Here is a 17086-nt window from a genome sequence, read left to right on the forward strand (position 1 = left end):
CTTCCTCAGCTGCCTGCTCCTTCCGTTCCTTAGACTAGTGTCCTGAGGACAGCCGTGGCCTTTGTACATTGCCATACCATCGTCCTTTGGCCACCATGCCTCCAGGTCGGCAAGCTGACAGAGGCTCACTCCAGCCAAGGGCCTCTTCATCCCCCCATGAGACCGCCCGCGCGAGCGGATCAGCATCTCGCGCTCGCCCGTCTTCCTCCTCCCGCTCCCCCGCTGCCTCACTGGATGGTGAGGAGGACGACGACGACGAGCAAGATGATGACGCTGGAGATGGCAGTGAAGACTCCAGCGCTCTGACGGACGAAGACGAAGAGGACGAAGATACTGGTCCTGCCTCATCCTCGCCGCTTAAGCAGGCCCACCTCACACCTCATCGTCCTTCGCGAGCTCGGCGTTTACCAGCTCGCTTCGAGGCCGACGTACCCAGTACTGTCGTACCACTACGGAGCTCCAAGGTAGCGCCTAATCAGCGGGTGACGGTCGAAGTGAGGACTGGCACAGCAAAGGCTCGGACGAAGGGTACATTCAAGGATCTTGCCCCGATACCGGCAGGAGCGAATGGAGGTGGGAAGAGCAAGTGGGTAGCTACAATTGTCACTTCGGATAGCGGCAGTGGAGAAGGGGACGAGGAAGCCCAGAGGGCACCACAGACGCCTTCAAGAAGAGGAAGGGGCAAAGAGAAGTCACCTGAGGTGGAGACGCCGAGTAGACGCAAGCGTACGACTCAAGTGAACGGACACGCCCAAGATCCGCCTTCCAGCAGGCCAACGACACCGTCCAAGGCGAAGGCAGCTGCTTCTGCTACTTCTGGGAGCAGATCGAATCAGACCACGCCCAAGTCTCATCCGAAGCCGATCAAGCGGCCAAAGCTCGATGGGGCTCCTCCGAGCACGCCTCGACGTAGGAAGTCGGCCGCAAGCCTCGGTGCTCCATCCCCATCGACTGCCGCCGTCTTCGAGCCCACAAAGCCTTTCCTGCAGCCGACCTCCGCAGATTACTATTTTGCCGCTCATGCCGCCCGGCGGCGATCTGCTGCTAGCAAGAGTGACTCGTGGGCCGCAAATGGAGGACGACGTATCGAAGACGAATTGCCCGCCTTGACGTCCAAGGAGGTAGCGAAGCTTTCGTTCTCTTCTTCTAATGACCCACTCTCCTCGGCCAATATTGGTGCACTGGCGCTGGAGCACTACCGCCAGCAGTACGTGAGCTGGACATCGCTTCTCTTTATGGGCAATGACCTTATGTTTTACGGCTTGGGAGCAAAAGAGGCCATTCTAGAAGATTTTGCGGCGAGCAAGGCAGAAGAGGGAGAGGCGGCAGTGGTGATCATTCGGGGTCGAATGGGAGTGAGGAGTGAGGAATGGGTCGAAAGCATCGAGGAGGCGCTCGACCTCGGTAGTGCTCCGGCATCTCAAAGTGGCATCGAAGGAAGACTGAGAAGAGTAGCAGCCAAATTGGAAGGCAGACCCGAAGAGGAGGGCGAGGAACAGGCGGGCCCACCGCGATTGATCCTCGTCCTTCACTCCCTGGACAGTCCTTCCTTTCTCACAGCCAGGACACGCTCCCACCTGGCCACCTTGGCCGCTTTCTCCCGCAAGGTACACCTCGTCTGCAGTGTAACTCATCCCAACGGCACGCTCCTCTCGCGATACACTGGTCGCGAAGCTCTCTGGATCGACTGCACCACCCTCATCCCCATGCTAGACGACTGCCTCCTCTCTGCCTCTGGCACCCGTCTCGGCGGCTTGCCTCGCGCCTTTGACCTACGCGCAGGAGGAGGAATGGGAGGCCTCACTGGGATGGGTTCACGCGACAAGACGACCACCTCCTCTGGAGCTGCAGCAGGTGGTACGGGCGAGGGACAGATGACTTCAGCTGCCGAAGCGGCGGGCGCTCACGCCAACACACCGCTGCTGAGCTCAACGGCCGCGCTGCATGTCCTCAAGTCCGTGACGACGAAAGCTCGCGCTCTTTTCCTGCGTCTTGCCGCCGAACTCACTTCACCGTCAGTGGTAGCAGCAGCAGCAGCGAGCAGCTCCGCGACATCGCTGGCGAGTCGCTCGATTCCATATGCGCGCCTGTCGAACCTTGCCGCCAGGAACTTCATCGCCACGACGGACCCTGCGCTGCGTGCTCTTCTAGTCGAATTTACTTCTCATGGACTTGTGCGATTGGCTCGCGAGGAGGCTCCTGGAGGAGGAGCTGTCGAGGAGAGAGTCTCGATACGGATGGGCGGACAGGTAGAGGTGGACGAAGTTGTAAAGGGCGTCAAGACGCTGCCCGGATAAGTAGCACCTGCAGTGAGCGGCAGAGCAGCTGTCAGATACCCGCTGTACACCATACTGTAGCACAAATCAAAATGCCGAGAGCACAATTCAGGATGTCGAGAGCCGTGCAATGCATAGATTGAGGTCGTTAGATAGATAAGACGCTCCGAGAAACGGTCGACGGTGCGAGTATTGATTTGATAAGTACATACAAGGAATAGGTCAGGCGAGAGAGGCGGCGCAAGGAGCGAAAAGACGTGGCTCAGCCTATTGTACGTCACCTGTCAGCTGCAGCGAGGAGCAGCCAATCACTCCTCGCGCCGCTGGGAGAGCTGCAGAAAGGGCGGCGTCTGGATCGCCTCTTCTCGAGACAAAAAGGGCAGCGCACGCGATGGGAAAGGCGCCTTGTGTGCCTGCGAAGGGTCTGCCGATGACTTGAGCGACAGGATATCATTAGGCGATAGGGCTGCCGCCGCTGCCGCTCCTTGCGTCGTCATGGCTTGTCGACCGGGCGTGGTGGGTACAGCCCAAAAAGCATCATCCCATGGCACGTCCGAAGCTTGCTCTTTGGCTTGAGCCGCCGAGGCTAGCTCTTGCTGTCGACGCTGCTGCCGTTGACGTTGCTGAGATGCTGTGAGCATCTGACCCATACTAGCTCCTAGCTGACGTGAAGCATCGCTCTTGGAGTTTGTGGGTGGCGAGGACATGGGAGAGAACGACTGCAGATTGGTCGTGTCTGTCGGCGAGTAGAGAGCTCCATTGGTGTTCAGCACGGGAAAATCGACGCTGGCAACATTTTCGAATATATCCTGCAGTGAGGATCCGCCGCCGAAGGGAGCATTGTCGCCGTTACCGCTGCTAAAACTCTGCGAGGATCCTCCTTGCGGTCTCTGCGAGGAAAAGCTCATTGCCTCCCTCGAGGCGAAAGAGCCACCGACGCTATCACCGCTCTGCATCCCAAAAGCTGAAGGCCAAAGAGCAGACATGCTCATTGGAGGAGATGAGACAGCCACTCTTGAATTTGGGAGACCGCTGGGACTCAAAGATGCTGCGTCCTTGCCGAACGCGTTCGGTGGCGACATTGCCGGACTGCTTCTGATACTGGCCGCGGTGCTTGTGTTAGTGGGCAGTGAAGACGAGAAGGAGGACAGCTGCGATCGTACGCCCGACTGAAAGCTCGAAGTGGATCCGCGCTCGGATCCTATGCCGGCGTAGGATCTGTGACTACTGCTGGGCAGCATGGAGGAAGATCCGCTCGAGTCAAAGGTGTTGGCAGAGAAGTCCCAGGAATCCCCCAAGTCGAGGTGAGGCATATGAGCCTTTTTGTGCTCAAAAGGAATGTTAGGGTCTTGCAACCAGTCAGACACAGATCGTGGTGGCGAGTTGACATTGAGTGTACTATCGTCAAAGCCCTGTGTCAGAAAAGATAGATCGGTCTGTGACGCAAGCGCATTTGTAGAAGCCTCTGGGAAAGACTGCTCGCCGTAACCCAAGGGGCCAGGTCCCCCGAAAGCTTGCACGTCCATGTGCGTGTAGCCGCCTGAGATGTCTGTCTGATTGAGTGCAAGTCCTTCAGACCAATGTGCGATGGCTCGCTCTGATGCGTCGTTGCCGACAACATCGAAAGCATTCGAGTCGTCAGAGCGGCTCGTCTCTCGCGAAGACATGAACATATTTTGGGTAAGGCTTGTCGGCGGAACCCATGTTGAGCTGCTTTCGTCTAGATGTGACTGTGATGCCGTCGAAGTTGGTGAAGCTGCATCCGTACCAAAAGGTGCTTTGTGTACTTGTGGCACTAGAACAGAGCCCGGAGCCTTAGATGAAGACGGCGAAGACGGAAAAGGATTTGTCCAAGATACTGTTGGGGCACTTGTCTGAGCCGAGGATCGTAGACTGCTGCTGCGATCTAATCCAAGACCGCTGCCCTTAGATGATGCATCGTGTCGCTTCCTGCCCTTGATTCCGGAGGCGCTGACCGAGGAAGCCTTGCGAAGCCTCACAGGGCCGGGTGCCAACCCCTCCGTAGGGCCATCCAGGGAGCGTGAGAAAGATGTCGACGTCTCCGAATAGTTGGGCGAGGACGGCGGCCGTTGCTGATCTTCAATATTTTCCAAGTCGTCCGCAGCCTCAGCTTTCTTGCTTTTTGATGCTCGTTTCTTTTCCCTTGCGATCAGATTCTCCTCTCTGTGGGGGTGATGAGCGGTGCGAAGGTGGCGCGTCCGATTTCAGTCCCACGGTGGCGCGTGCGGGGGGATATTCGCGCCTCCTCCGCTGCAGTCGAGGAGGATATAATAATGACGCGGGCGGGCATGAGCACTGTGTAATTCACTCACTCTGTGATGGGCTCGTAGTCGCACACCTTGCCCAGACGAGCGCAAGTGGCACAGGGCCGAGCCTGCCCGTCACAGCGGATCTTCCTGAGGGTGGCGAAGGATGGGGTGGTCCGTATCCTTGGTCAGAGCGCGAAAGTTCAGTAGTCCCTGCGCTCCTTCTTGCCCTACGTACCTTCTCCTGCAGTGAACGCAAGCCATAGAAGCTCGCTGACGATTCTTCTGGGCAGATGCCCGAGCATCATCGTCGCTGCCCTTGCTTAGTTTCCTTGAGTGAGAGCGCTGGGGTGCGTCTGCCCTGGCATTGCTTGACTCCTCGTGGACAAACATCGTAAAGGTCTGCCGATTGAACAGTGGCGTAAGCAGAGGAGGAAGAGGACGACGAGTTTACGAGTCTCTATGGTTTGGACACATAGGGAGATCTGATGGATGTTGAGATCTCACAATGAAGAAGGATGGGAAGAGGAGGAGGGAAGGAGGGTCTTTCTACGAGATCTGGCTCCGTTGTATGCGAGCTCCACCGTCCCAGACTGAGATTAGCTCTACGCCCCCACAGCAATCTCGGGCGGGGGAAGAGGGGTCTAATGGGCCGTAGAGGGCGGGTGTGAGGCGGAGGAGCGGCTGAGCAGACGAGATGATGGATCTAGGTCAGTGGGACAGCTGCTCAGACAAGACAAAAAGAGCGATAAAGGGCTGGTTCAATGTCAATTCGTCTGACCGACCGTGACTCTGTCAGGCCCACTGGGGTCCTCGGCAACGGGGTCCAGGCCTGTTGGAGGACGTTGGGGGGGGGTAAGGGGAGACACCCAGATGGGCTCTATGTGGTCCGTGTGTCGAATTCGCAAGGTTTAGGTCCGCGCTGCCCTTTGCGCCTGTTGACGTGTGCAAGTCTGCACCTGTGCCTCCAATTGGCTCCGCCTCGCTTGCGGCCCTGTCCCCGGGCACTTGAGCAGCAAAAGGGCCGACCCACCTTTGCCCCGGTATGGAGGGCGGCCCCCACCTGGCCCAGGGCGGCCCCCACCTCCTCGGGCACCCCTCCTACGCGCTTTCACCAAATCTCAGACACGCCGCTTCTCCACCGTCTCTGCACCGCTGTACGCCGGGGGGTCCTCGCTTGGATCGGCTGTCGCGCAGACATCGCCTCTTACGCACATGGGCAGCCTAACCCATCGAAGACGCGAGCATCGCTTGTGACCGTTTGCTGGCGAGCAAGAATAGGCTAAGGAAGACGTCAGAAGTGCCCGGAGCGAGACAACGACGCGAATCTCTGTTTCGGTCTACCGCCATCGGGCGGCGCGAGTACTCGCTTTTGCCTCCGTCGTCCCTGAAGGCGCACGCTACTTGCCCTCGAAAAGATACCGGGACCTCGACGTTGAGACTCCGCGCGTCTCCGCCTCGCGGCCACCTGAACAGCATTTCGGCGAATGATACTCAAGTACCCGAAATGACAATACGGACCCTCGACAGCCTTGTATAGCATTTAAGAACCACGCTCTGCGTACCAAGACGTGCTTGTTGTGGGGTTAGAATGAGATGATCCCCCGGCTGTTCATTACTGCCTAGCTGCAAGTCACACCGGCGTTTGAGCCACCATGCGCTGCAAACGCAATTGCCGATCTTCTGACCGAAAGGGCGCAATGCAAGGATTAGCGACGTTGCATTCTGCTCGTGCCGAAAGCCAAAGCTGTGGCTCCTCCTCTCAACCCTTACGCCGTGACGAACCCCTTTCACCCCTGACGAACATTCGTAAGCGAGATGTTAATTTTGGCGGGCGTTGCCGTCTTTTGCTGTGTAGTGTCAACGGCCGCTTGCCGATCCTGGCGCTGTGGTAACACTCATGATCAGCTCCCTACGGTCTGCTAAGGAACCGATAACGCTCATGACCTTGTTCTTGTGCCCCTCGCACAAGGCACGCCAAGATTCGGGCAAGACAGGTCGGAGCTCAGAACCATCGTCTCCCTCCAAGCTGTGTGCTCGCCCCTGAGTCTACCGTGCGAGTCAACCCTGATGCTGCGCGCTCGTGCGAGTGGTGTGCGGAGCTGCATAACGTCTCGCCAGAGTCAACTGGACTGGACCCTCGCTTGCCTTCACGGCTTTGATGGCGCGATGGCTGAGGGGGGCAGCTGGGCCTGAGTCGGCAATTGCCCGGCTGATTCTTCCCCACAGTCGCCGAGATGCCTGACGATCTGGAGCATACTTCCTTCAAGACTCACAGAGATTCGAGTGTACCTCATCTATGGCCCGGCCGAAGAGATGAATCGCCACCCGATGATCGTGCTTGTACGTAGTGGCGTCCGAAGATTTCTCAAAGTTTCCTAAAGACTGGCAGAGTAGAGTGGCAAAGGAGAGTGGCGTTGCAACGACTGGACGGGGTTCGACCGGATGATGTTACCGCAATTTGCAATTGAAGGAACGTTGCACTTGGACAAGTGGGATCTCGGGGCATTTCGACCCTCATTCCCACGACCGCTCACCTGCGGGCGCATGGCCCCGGCTGCTCGGTAGGGCGCAGCGAGGGCGTCATGAGCACAAGTGTAGTGGTGGTGGGAAGCAACTCTCTCGTACGGAAAGACTTCGGGGGAAGTGATGGTGCCTCGCACGAGAAGAAGACCCGGGGTGGCAATCTCAGAGACCGAACTGTATACAACGCAATCCTAGATGCACTCATCCCATTCAGCAGTGCAGCGTTTTTCGACCAGAATAGCAATGTTGACGCTTGCCTCCACGCAGGGCCCCACGCAAACTCACCCTCCCAGCTGCTCATTAACCGGGCAAACGACAAAGGGAACTGCATATTCCCCCTCGATTAGACGCAGATCCACGCGATGAGGCAGCCTCATATCAGGGCGAACCGTTATCGAATCGGCTGGTCCCGAATGACTATGCCCAGCCGCTGGGGAAGCCACCGTGTTGGAAGAACTAGGGCTGCCTTGTCGCTGTGGAGATGGTGAGCGATGCGTACCGCAAGATGGCGACGAGGTTCGACGTCTGCTGGTACTGGCGCCTTGAATTAGAGGAGGCGAGCGAACCGTGGTACCGGCCCTGTCAGGAGAAGCATGACGGCTCCTACTGGTGCTGGCGCCGTGGGACATGAGAGGAGAACGGCCACCGGTGCCAGACCGGTAAGGTAAGACGCCGCCGCCACTGCTAGTGCTGCCGCTATCGGGCGGAGCACCGCAGGCGACACAGTTCTTCAGCTTCATCTTCATCTTTCTCCTCCAGTCTCTGCCTGCTCTAGGAGCGAGGCGCGAAGTGCTTGCGAAGGCCACGGTACCGGCGCTATTGGGATCTTTATGCGTCGTTGAGCGATGCACGACGTCGTCTGCAATGCTGGTTGCTGCGACGATGGTAGCACTCAGCAAGACCAATATGAAAGCCAGGTAAGGGAGCTTCATGTTGACCCTGTTGATGAATGTCAGAAGAGGTGTCTTCGGTGTTAGGGGTATAAAGTCTCAAAGTCCAGCTTTGATGTACGAAAACGTATGATGAAGACATGATTCAAGGCTGGAGGAGTGGGACCGTTCATACTATGTTGTTTCCCTGGACATTGGGCGGGGCAGGAGCAAAAGCAAATCCGACGAATGACTGTATGCTTGTCACATTGAGTTGAAACAGACGTCTCCCGCCTTGACGGTGGCACCATTGCTACCAGCAAGTCTACAAGTTACTCGCGCACAGATCCATCTGCAGCGGACCAGATGATGTACCCAGTCGAGCATTTCAGAGCGCCGAGCGCGTCTTCATCGCAGTCTAGCAGAACATTTCCCTCCCAGACTCCAAGCTTGATTTGGGAGCAACTTCAGTCCTCGTGAGCAAAAGTTTGCTTGCGCAATGTGAGGCCGGCCGATTCGCCGTTTGCTCCCTAGCCAACCTGCAAAAAAGTCGCCGTCCCCAAATTGCTCCCACCTTCCGCTTCGTCGCGGCAGCCGACAATCGCAGAGCACCTCTACTTCTTCGGCCAATTGTGCATGAACTGAAGATCACCCTGTGGCAATCTAACCACCCCAGAAGTGCTCGGAGGAAAATTCAGCAACTTGCGATTGTTCGGCGTAGCAATCACGTCCTTGTGACGCTGGGGAGGTGGCGCAGGCGAGGGCGCAGGGGAGGGGGACCTGCTACCCTGTCGTGATGGCGATGGCGATGGGCGCTCCTCGACATGGCCCCTAGGAGACCTGCTTTGTCCCCGACGCGGAGGCGAGCTGGTGCTAGCGCCGTTGGGCAGAGCACCGCACGCTACGCAACCCTTCAGCTTCTTCAGGAAGCCACCCGCTCTGGCTTTGAGCTGGGAGGTAGTGTCGGAGGCGACCTCGAAGCTCTCGCGCTTAAGGGAGTCCGTTCTGAAGTAGAGGTGGGCAGGTTCGTTTGTGGTCTTGGTCGCCAGGACACAAGTGGCAGCGGCTAGCAGCAAGAGGCAAGGCAAAACAGCGAACTTCATCTTGACTGTTGAAAAGCGAGATTGGGTATGAGGAGAGTGTGCTGCGAATGTCGACGGTAGTGTAGAAGGGCGAAAGACCAGCTCTCGAGACCAGCTATCTATCACGAGCACGAGCAAGGCTGAAGGATAAGTGGGGCGACCAGTCTACAATCTCTGACCGAAAAGCAACATAAGTACACTGAGGCCGTCGATCTCCCCAAGCAACTACTAGAGCGCCCCTCCATACCCAAAGGCAGCACGGACATCTCATTGGTCTCTCAGAGCAATACTTGAGTTTGTTTACCGACTGACATCACCATAGAAGTTGCCCCTTGCCTTCCCCCTCCTCTTTGCTCCTTTGCTTCCTTTACGCTGCTTCGTCCCCCCTCGGCTCATCCCCACCCTCATCGCGCGCATGGAAGGCAAACCCAGTAGCCTTCGAGGAACGTGGCGGCAATGCCGGCGGAGCAGTGCGGTCGCTTCCATTTGTCCCTGCACCACTCGGCGTGGAAGCGAGAGGAATGTGACGCTTGACAGCTTTGAAGAGCTCAAAGGCTGCAGCAGGGTTGGAGACCTTGATGGCAAAGTGCACCAACTTTCCGCCTTCTAGCGCAACGATACGCACAAATTTGTCTTGGGCCAGCTCGACCTTCATTCCCTTGAACAGAGCAACGTTGAGAATGAGACGGAATACTCCTTCGGCCCGCATGACTAGAAGAGGAGAAAGACAGAGGAGACGTTTCGCTGTCAACTGTCTGACTCACACACTCGGCTCATGGAATCGGCTCAACTCACCCAGTCTCGCTCCCCCTTGCGCCTGAGCTCTCATATCCTTGGGTACATTGACTCTTAACGTGCCAGTACCCCGTTCCTTCCAGGTCCCATCTGCGCCAGTACCATCCTCCCCATCCTTGCTCATTGTGTACAGCTTGGCTCGCACGGAGTGCATAGTGCGCTCGTGTTCCTCTCCCGTAGCAACTGTGCGGGGCAGGATTTGCAAATAACGCGCGCAGATCTCAGTAATCACGCGTCAACGCTTCTGTCTCCCTCCTCTGATAGTCTCTGACACTCACGTTCCGCTTCTGTCAGACTCTGGACCTTGACCTTGCTCTTGCCCTCTTCTCCGTTCTCGGTCTCTTCTGTCACTGCATCACTACTCTGACCGGTCTCGGCTCCGAAAGCCTGTTGCTGATCAAAGATTGACTCTCCCGCCAGAGGGCTCTTCACTGCTTCCACATCATCTGGCTGCTTAGACGCCGAAGACGCCCCAGATGCCGCGGTTGGTGTGCTTGCAGACGGTTTGCTGCCGCCAGAGAATGGTCGAGATGCAGCGAATGCCCCAAAACCCAGACCGGCAGACGACTTGGCAGGCGGAGCCGCAGAGCTTGAGGTCCCTGCTCTGCTCGAGCTACTGGCTGGCGCAGGCGAGCTGGATCCCCGAGCTCTTTCGTCTACCGCGGGTGATTCGCCTCCGAGTGTACTGGGCTTGATAGCACCTGTGGTACCGCTCATACCGCCTGATGGCCTCGCGACCTTGCTGCCGCCAAAAGTAGTAGACGCAGAAGGAGATGCTGAGGACGAGGATGAGCCAGTTCCAGACGAGCCAGCCAACCAGCTCGGTCCGGACACACCTGCGCTTGCGCTCGAGCTTGCGAATGGTGAAGAGGATGCTGAGAATGAAGAGAAGGTAGGTTGCTTTCGTGAGGGAGTTGCGGCTGCTGGAGCAGGAGGCGCAGGCGCTGGATCTGCCGGTTTTTTGGCCTCCGCCGCTGTGGTACCGCTACCACTTGAGGCATGCTCGGTGTCGGAAGAGCGGCGCTTCTCGCCCAGGTCTGCCCTCTTCGTTTCGCGCTCCTGGTAGCTCAACTCCTCCACCCTCTGTCTGATCTGCCCGACCTTCTCACTGTCTCCCGTCTCCGTCTTGGGGGCTTTGTGAGAATCCTTGGCTGTCACAGCGGCGGTCTGGTCGTCTTCAGCAGCCTTCTCGCCCGAGTCGCTCACAGAGGCGAGCAGCCGGTTCTTTTTTGCAGGCAGGACATCAGAGGGGCTCTTGACAGCCGACGGTGCTGAGCTGGGTTCGACACTCCCCTCTCGATCTCTCTTCCGACTCAGAGACTCTTCTGTTGGTCGATGAAGAGACAAGCCGATGAATGCCGTTAGCAAAGTCGCACCGGTCTCTAATAATGTATGTCGCCTTACTCACCATGGGCCTCGCGTGACACCTTGCTAGCTTCGACGACCTTTGTCGGCGGGCTAGATGGTACAGGCTCATCCTTTGCCTCAGCTGCAGTCTCTGTCGATGCCCTCACTGCGACCAGCTCCACCTGCTCGACATCGACCTTACCAACGTCTACGGCGCTTTCTTGACCTTGGGCCTCGGGCCGTAGCTGATCCTTCACCTCTTCACTGGTCATTGTCGTCACTGTGGCCGGCAGAAGAGGAAAGAGAAGCTGTTGCAGGGGCCTGAGCTTGAGATGGAGCAATTGCCAGAGCTCTGCCGCCGAAGCTGTCGAACGATTGGTAGGGTGGACAAGGGTGCGGGTGAATTGTGTTTGATGGAGATTGTGTGGCAGCGTCGCCTCGCCTCGCGCAACCCCGACCCGAGTCTCCCTTTCCGTCGAGGCTGACGAGGACTGACACTCACTCCACCACGCTCGGACGTCGTACGCATCCCTCCACCACTCACCGTCAACGATGACAGTCTCTGCCTCTCGGGCGTCGTCATCGTCTCTAGCAAGGCTGGAGCCACTGCTGCTCCTTGCCAAATCTGCAAGAGGCGCTGCGGCCGCCAAGCTCATCGTAGAAGCCACTGCTGCTCAAGGCTGCTACCTCTTCTCCGAATTGGCACAGACAGAGGGTGTGGTAGCAGTGAGTGGAGCCAAGGTCGAGCGTGACCTCGTCGCAGTGCTATACTGACATCTCCTGTCATGATATGTATGCTACAGCTGGGGCAAGACTCGACATTTGCGAGCAGCACTGCCCTTCTGAACCTGTTCCTGTACGGCACTCTGTCAGACTACCTCGCCTCGCCCGCCTCGTACCCCACTCTGACACAGAGCCACATCAGCAAGCTCCGCCAGCTCACTCTCGTCTCCCTAGCAAGCTCAGCACGCATCCTAGATTACTCTCGTCTACTCAGCGAATTGAAGCTCAACGTATACATCGCCGATGGTAATCTGCAATTCGACGGCATCGGTGCGACTAGCAGTAGTGCTAGCTCTGCTGATGACCAATCTGCACTGAAAGACCTGACAACCATTCGCGCGCTCGAGGATGTCATTATCGAGGCCATCTATGCTGGTCTTCTGGGTGGCAGGTTCGATCAAAGGAGCGGAAAATTCCATGTCGACTCAGTCATGGGCAGAGATGTGGGAGGTGATGTGGAGCTGAAGCAGATGGAAGAGGCCCTGCGAGCTTGGTGAGCATTGCAATTGCAGCACGTAGAAGCATCGAGGCATGAACGCTCACCTGCATCATATGCACTATCACGACACAGGGGCGATACGACGACATCTCTTCTTGCAGAGCTCTCACAGCGCATAGACCGTGCCAAGGCAGATTCCGCCGAAGCAACGCAAGTCCGTCACGCTCACGAGCGAGACCTCGCAAGTGTCCTATCTGCTGCGTTGAGACAGCCGCCTAGCGGCTCGCAGCATCCTGGTTACGGAGGCGGGGCTGGACACCCTAGTGGAGGCTGGCAAGACGGTGGCGACGACGAGATGGAGCTGGACGGAGCAGAGGGGAAGAAAGGAGGTACTCTCAAGAAGAAGTGAGTAGGACAACATAGACGGTTTGGACGTAGCACTGCCTGACTGGCCTTCCAGAGGATAGTTGCTAACTTCAATGTCGAATGTTTTCCTCTGACTCAACAGCAGAACTAAGAGAACGAGGACATAGATCTCAGGCGAATCTCTCCTGGATGTCGCTTGTAATTGCAAGTGATTTGATAGCTTCCTCGACAGGTCATAGACGTTTCGTCTTCCCCACATGAAATGTGCAGCGATCAGACCGACATCTTACACAAATTCAGTCGCAATCAAGAACACTCCATGGGAGGAATAACGAAAGACCAAGAATGCACGACTGATTTTGGTATCCAGTGCGAAAGATTCAACTGAACAAGAACACGACCGTCTGCCCTACAAACCAAATCCATCCTTGCTACCCATCTTCTTCTTCAGCTCACTATATCTTCCCCCACTACTTCCCACTCTTTGCTACCGATCCACGTTCGCATCAAGATGGTGAGAGTGGTCTAGAGCTCGGAGTGGACCCTGGCATTGGCGGAAGAAGCGCTGTTGGAAGCGGCGCTAGCAGCCGACGAAGCCGAGATGGAAGCGGCAGCTCCGCCCTGCTGCACCTTGCCAGCGACGTCGTGGGAGCCAGCAATGAAGTCCCTCACTCCGTCCTTGATCTGGTCGAGGTATCCCTTCTGGGGCACGAATCGAGCCCTCATCTCCCTCATCAGACCTGCCCTAGTGGTGGGAGTCTTGGTCAGACCAGTGGCAGAAAGGTACTCCTTGAGCTTGCTGTCGGACCAGCTGGCGTAGGAGCGTCCAGTCTCGGCAAGGTCACTTCCGTACTTTTGAGCGTCAGCCATGAGCTGGTCACGGGTGGCCTCAGCCTCGGACTTGAGGTAGCCATTGGCGATGAGCCAGTTGCGCAGGTCCGAGTCGGTCCAGGCCGACCAGTAGGACGAGGTGTCGGTGACGGAGTTGTAGTTGTCGGTCACGAGCTTGATGTACTCGTCACGCTTGGCCTGGTAGTCGCTCTTGACGATGCCGTTGTCTACGAGCCACTTCTTGAGCTCGGCGCTAGAGAGAAGGCAAGGTGGGAAATGTCAGTCTTCGGCGCGTCCTTGCAGAAGTTGTCGCTATTTTCACCACGACTGTACACTCACTCCTTCCAACCGCTGTAGACGTAGTCCTTGCTAGAGTCAAAGGTCTTCATGACCTCCTTTGTGGCGTGGGCAAGAGCCGAAGAGGCCGACTTGCTAGCGTCAGAAGCGGCGCTGTAAGCCGACTTGCTGGCCTGGGAAGCAGCGCCGGCAGCGTCGCCGCTGACAGACGAAGCACCCTTTGCGGCCTTGGCGCTGAGGGATGATGCACTCTTGGAAGCATCCTTGCTCAGAGAAGAAGCATTGGGTGCATTGGCAGAAGCCGAGCTGATACCAGAGGATCCAGCGGAGCTGAGAGAAGAAGCAGAAGCGGAAGCCTGTGATGCCAAGGAAGAAGCCGAATTTGGTAAGTCGGTGCCCACAATAGACCCGGCCGAGGAGGCTTGAGCACGTACTCCAGATTCAACAGAAGAAGCCAACGAGTAGGCAGACTGAGCAGCCGCATTGTAAGCGGACGAGACGGAAGCCTGGGCGGCTCCGGCAGAGCTGCCGAGGGCGCTGTAGTCTTGCTTGGCAAGGACTACGAGCTGCTCACGGGTGGAGGTGGGGGAAAGGATTCCTCGCTCAAGAAGGTACGATCGGAGGTCGCTCCTTTGAAGCAGAGCAAAGAGATGAGGAATCGAGTCAGTGATGCCATTACTGTAGGATGCTGCATCAAAGGGTCGCGGTTGCCACTCACTCTGTCCATGTGTCAAAGGCGGCCTGGAAGACTCGCTGGCCACCAGCAGTGGCATCCTGAATCCAGTCAGCTCGGGCTGGCTGAGTGCCGGCAGCGAGGACGAGGCAAAGGGCGACGAGGCCTACGGAGAGGAAACGGTTTGCAATCATTCTGAGTATAGGATGGGTATGAGTAGGTTGATGGTAGTGGTCAAGATGGAGTGAAGATGGATGGTTCTAATTGAAGGGCATCCGTTAGAGCTTCAATGAGGCAAGAGCCACGTCGTTGGAGCATTGCGTGCGTTGCCTCTGGTCTGGCTGCCTGGCGTGTGTGTGTGTGTGCGTGTGTGGTGTGGTGGTGATGCTCTCCACAACTGAGTTTGGCGACGACGTGGCTTTTCTTCGCTCGACGTCACTCTGCACAACGTCATCGCCGCCAAAAAGGGTCCTTCCGACGTCCGCCGGGCACTTTGCCAGAGCAATCGTCCCCCCGGCGGTCGCACGTCCCCCCCACAGTCCGCCTCGCTGCTTCGCTTGTCACGACGCAGGGTAAAGGAAAAAAGGGCAAGGCAGGAGCCTGCCAACGCCGTCGCACACAGCCTAGGCCCTGAAAAAGCGCTCCGTGCCTCTCACAAAGGTGGAAAGGGCTGCCTCGATGCCCATGGGCCTTGCGATGATGAGATGGGGCGGCAGGGCGCATCAAGGTACAGTGCCAGGTGGGTTCCCGCAAAGTGGTCCTCCTCCGCTTCACTGCTTTCCGTTCCGATGGGGCGTAGGAGTCAGGGTGGACTAAATCACGGTGGTCAGGGCGGCAGGTCTTCGGAACGTGGTAGCGATGGAAGTGTTGCTCTCCGATCTGTCGTCTACAATCACTATCACAGTCACTCGTGCTCAAATCCGTCATGGCGTCGTCCTCATCGAACAGCTTCAACGCTGAAGAGCTGCTCGCCTTTGCCATCTCCCTCTCCAAGGAAGCAGGCCACCTCATTCGCACAGGTCGAGCCAACCTCGCCGCCTCCATTTCCACCGACTTCTCCTCGATCCTCAAGAAGAATTCGGCTGATTTGGTCACAGAGTCTGACAAGGCAACGGAGGAGCTGGTCAAGAAGAGAATTGGAGAAACGTACCCGCATCACAAGTTTATTGGAGAGGAGTCTTGGGCTGCGGGAGAGGAGAACGACTTGGGAGAGGAGCCGACGTGGATTTGTGATCCTATTGATGGTACCACGAAGTGAGTCACAGAAGCCAAATGACAGGCGTATATCAAATCTTTTCAACTACTCACTCTCCACATCACTATCTCCAAAATCCCTTCAGCTTCGTCAATGCCTTTCCCTTCTGCTGCATCTCCCTCGCTCTAGCCTACAAGCAAAAGCTCGTCATAGGAGTAGTCTACGCCCCCTTCCTCGACCGTCTCTACTATGGTCTCGCCGGTTCCGGTTCCTTCCTCGTGACCCCAGCCGATACACCTCCCCGTCAATTACCGCTACAGCGTCCTCTGCCTCTCCCTTCGCTCAAGCAGGCGCTCATTGCGCTTGAGTGGGGATCGGATAGACGACAAGAGATCGTGGGCAAAAAGGCAAGGACGATGGAGCGCCTCTGCTCCGAAGAGGGAAACATGGTTCAAGGGATCAGGAGTATCGGGTCTGCAGCACTCAGTTGCTGTCTCGTGGCCGAGGGAGCTGTTTCCCTCTACCATGAGATTGGCTGTTGGGCATGGGACGTTGCTGCAGGATGGGTAATGGTCAACGAAGCGTGAGTGAATGGATGCCCGCGTTGCTCGAGCAGTCAGATAAGCCAAGGGCGGTACAAAGACAAGCTGATCGCTCTCTCTCTTCTCTCTGTCTCTCTCCTTCTCACAACAGTGGCGGCCTAACAGTCGGCTCCAAAGGCCACACCCTTTCCCTCCTCTCCTCCAACTCTCCCGATCTAGGCATTGTGACACCAGAGATTCTGCAGGGAAGGAAATACTGCTGCGTGAGAGCCATTGGCGATTTGCCGGCTGGAGAAGATGGCAACGGCGCTAGGAGTGGAAAGGAACAACAGGGTGCGCTGCTAAAGGAATTCTTTGAGGCAATGGATGAGTGGGAGGCCTAGATAGAGGAGATACAATTTCCAGCTGCTAGGAAGGACAAGACTGTACACTTCGTGATCATCAATACCAATTTAAAGGAGAAGGTGGTCAAGCAAGTCTATTTATAAGCGTGAAATGAAATGAAACGGCCAGAAAAGATACATCTACTCATGACAAGCTTTGCCGAAATCTCTCCATCTCGTCTACAGGAAATGATCTTTGGTGCTGCTCTGAGTTGACCTGATGGAGCTGTTCGAGGCATAGGGCGAAGCGGAGAGCAAGAGCAGGGCAACGTGACGGCAGATCCCCTGCGGGGACAGTCTTGATGGAGGAAACGAACAAGAGCCAATGAGAGCATGAAGGAACAGGATAACGCTAGTCTTTGCGCGGAGGGGAGAGTCTATACGAAGGCCGCGGCTGAGTAGCGCTTGGTCGTCG

General features: G+C 57.0%; 9 protein-coding genes across 9 annotated transcripts; 5 read left to right on the plus strand and 4 right to left on the minus strand.

Annotated features, from left to right (window-relative positions):
• The first annotated feature begins 18 nt into the window (after positions 1 to 18).
• BCV69DRAFT_280495 (hypothetical protein) lies at positions 19 to 2426 on the plus strand. The gene has a single exon (XM_025491632.1). The coding sequence runs from the start codon at positions 96 to 98 to the stop codon at positions 2295 to 2297; it is 2202 nt and encodes a 733-aa protein (XP_025350044.1). The 5' UTR covers positions 19 to 95; the 3' UTR covers positions 2298 to 2426.
• Positions 2427 to 4138: 1712 nt separating this feature from the next.
• On the plus strand, positions 4139 to 5058 carry BCV69DRAFT_100106 (hypothetical protein). Its single transcript, XM_025489010.1, has one exon. It carries the CDS (start codon positions 4327 to 4329, stop codon positions 4807 to 4809), a length of 483 nt encoding a protein of 160 aa, XP_025350045.1. The 5' UTR covers positions 4139 to 4326; the 3' UTR covers positions 4810 to 5058.
• BCV69DRAFT_100107 (hypothetical protein) lies at positions 5059 to 6014 on the plus strand. Its single transcript, XM_025489011.1, has one exon. It carries the CDS (start codon positions 5308 to 5310, stop codon positions 5827 to 5829), a length of 522 nt encoding a protein of 173 aa, XP_025350046.1. The 5' UTR covers positions 5059 to 5307; the 3' UTR covers positions 5830 to 6014.
• A 679-nt stretch (positions 6015 to 6693) lies between these two features.
• Positions 6694 to 8001, minus strand: BCV69DRAFT_275766 (hypothetical protein; the record flags this gene model as incomplete). Its single annotated transcript, XM_025491089.1, has 5 exons — positions 6694 to 6792; positions 6836 to 6928; positions 7081 to 7243; positions 7355 to 7542; positions 7636 to 8001. The coding sequence occupies 5 exons, from the start codon at positions 7999 to 8001 to the stop codon at positions 6694 to 6696; spliced, it is 909 nt and encodes a 302-aa protein (XP_025350047.1).
• Positions 8002 to 8552: 551 nt separating this feature from the next.
• On the minus strand, positions 8553 to 9041 carry BCV69DRAFT_275767 (hypothetical protein; the record flags this gene model as incomplete). Its single annotated transcript, XM_025491090.1, has 1 exon — positions 8553 to 9041. The coding sequence occupies one exon, from the start codon at positions 9039 to 9041 to the stop codon at positions 8553 to 8555; it is 489 nt and encodes a 162-aa protein (XP_025350048.1).
• A 346-nt stretch (positions 9042 to 9387) lies between these two features.
• BCV69DRAFT_296858 (hypothetical protein) lies at positions 9388 to 11434 on the minus strand (the record flags this gene model as incomplete). Its single annotated transcript, XM_025494054.1, has 4 exons — positions 9388 to 9731; positions 9816 to 9998; positions 10094 to 11140; positions 11224 to 11434. 4 exons carry the CDS (start codon positions 11432 to 11434, stop codon positions 9388 to 9390), a joined length of 1785 nt encoding a protein of 594 aa, XP_025350049.1.
• Positions 11435 to 11714: 280 nt separating this feature from the next.
• Positions 11715 to 12917, plus strand: BCV69DRAFT_296859 (hypothetical protein; the record flags this gene model as incomplete). Its single annotated transcript, XM_025494055.1, has 4 exons — positions 11715 to 11888; positions 11966 to 12438; positions 12517 to 12789; positions 12893 to 12917. 4 exons carry the CDS (start codon positions 11715 to 11717, stop codon positions 12915 to 12917), a joined length of 945 nt encoding a protein of 314 aa, XP_025350050.1.
• A 217-nt stretch (positions 12918 to 13134) lies between these two features.
• On the minus strand, positions 13135 to 14745 carry BCV69DRAFT_305475 (hypothetical protein; the record flags this gene model as incomplete). Its single annotated transcript, XM_025494671.1, has 3 exons — positions 13135 to 13834; positions 13921 to 14508; positions 14597 to 14745. The coding sequence occupies 3 exons, from the start codon at positions 14743 to 14745 to the stop codon at positions 13276 to 13278; spliced, it is 1296 nt and encodes a 431-aa protein (XP_025350051.1). The 3' UTR covers positions 13135 to 13275.
• Positions 14746 to 15166: 421 nt separating this feature from the next.
• Positions 15167 to 16821, plus strand: BCV69DRAFT_292299 (inositol monophosphatase). The gene is made up of 3 exons (XM_025493787.1): positions 15167 to 15805; positions 15892 to 16329; positions 16440 to 16821. Exons 1-3 carry the CDS (start codon positions 15477 to 15479, stop codon positions 16669 to 16671), a joined length of 999 nt encoding a protein of 332 aa, XP_025350052.1. The 5' UTR covers positions 15167 to 15476; the 3' UTR covers positions 16672 to 16821.
• Positions 16822 to 17086: the final 265 nt, after the last annotated feature.

This window comes from Pseudomicrostroma glucosiphilum (assembly GCF_003144135.1).
Source record: "Pseudomicrostroma glucosiphilum strain MCA 4718 unplaced genomic scaffold BCV69scaffold_2, whole genome shotgun sequence".
Taxonomy (NCBI): Eukaryota; Fungi; Basidiomycota; class Exobasidiomycetes; order Microstromatales; family Microstromataceae; genus Microstroma; species Microstroma glucosiphilum.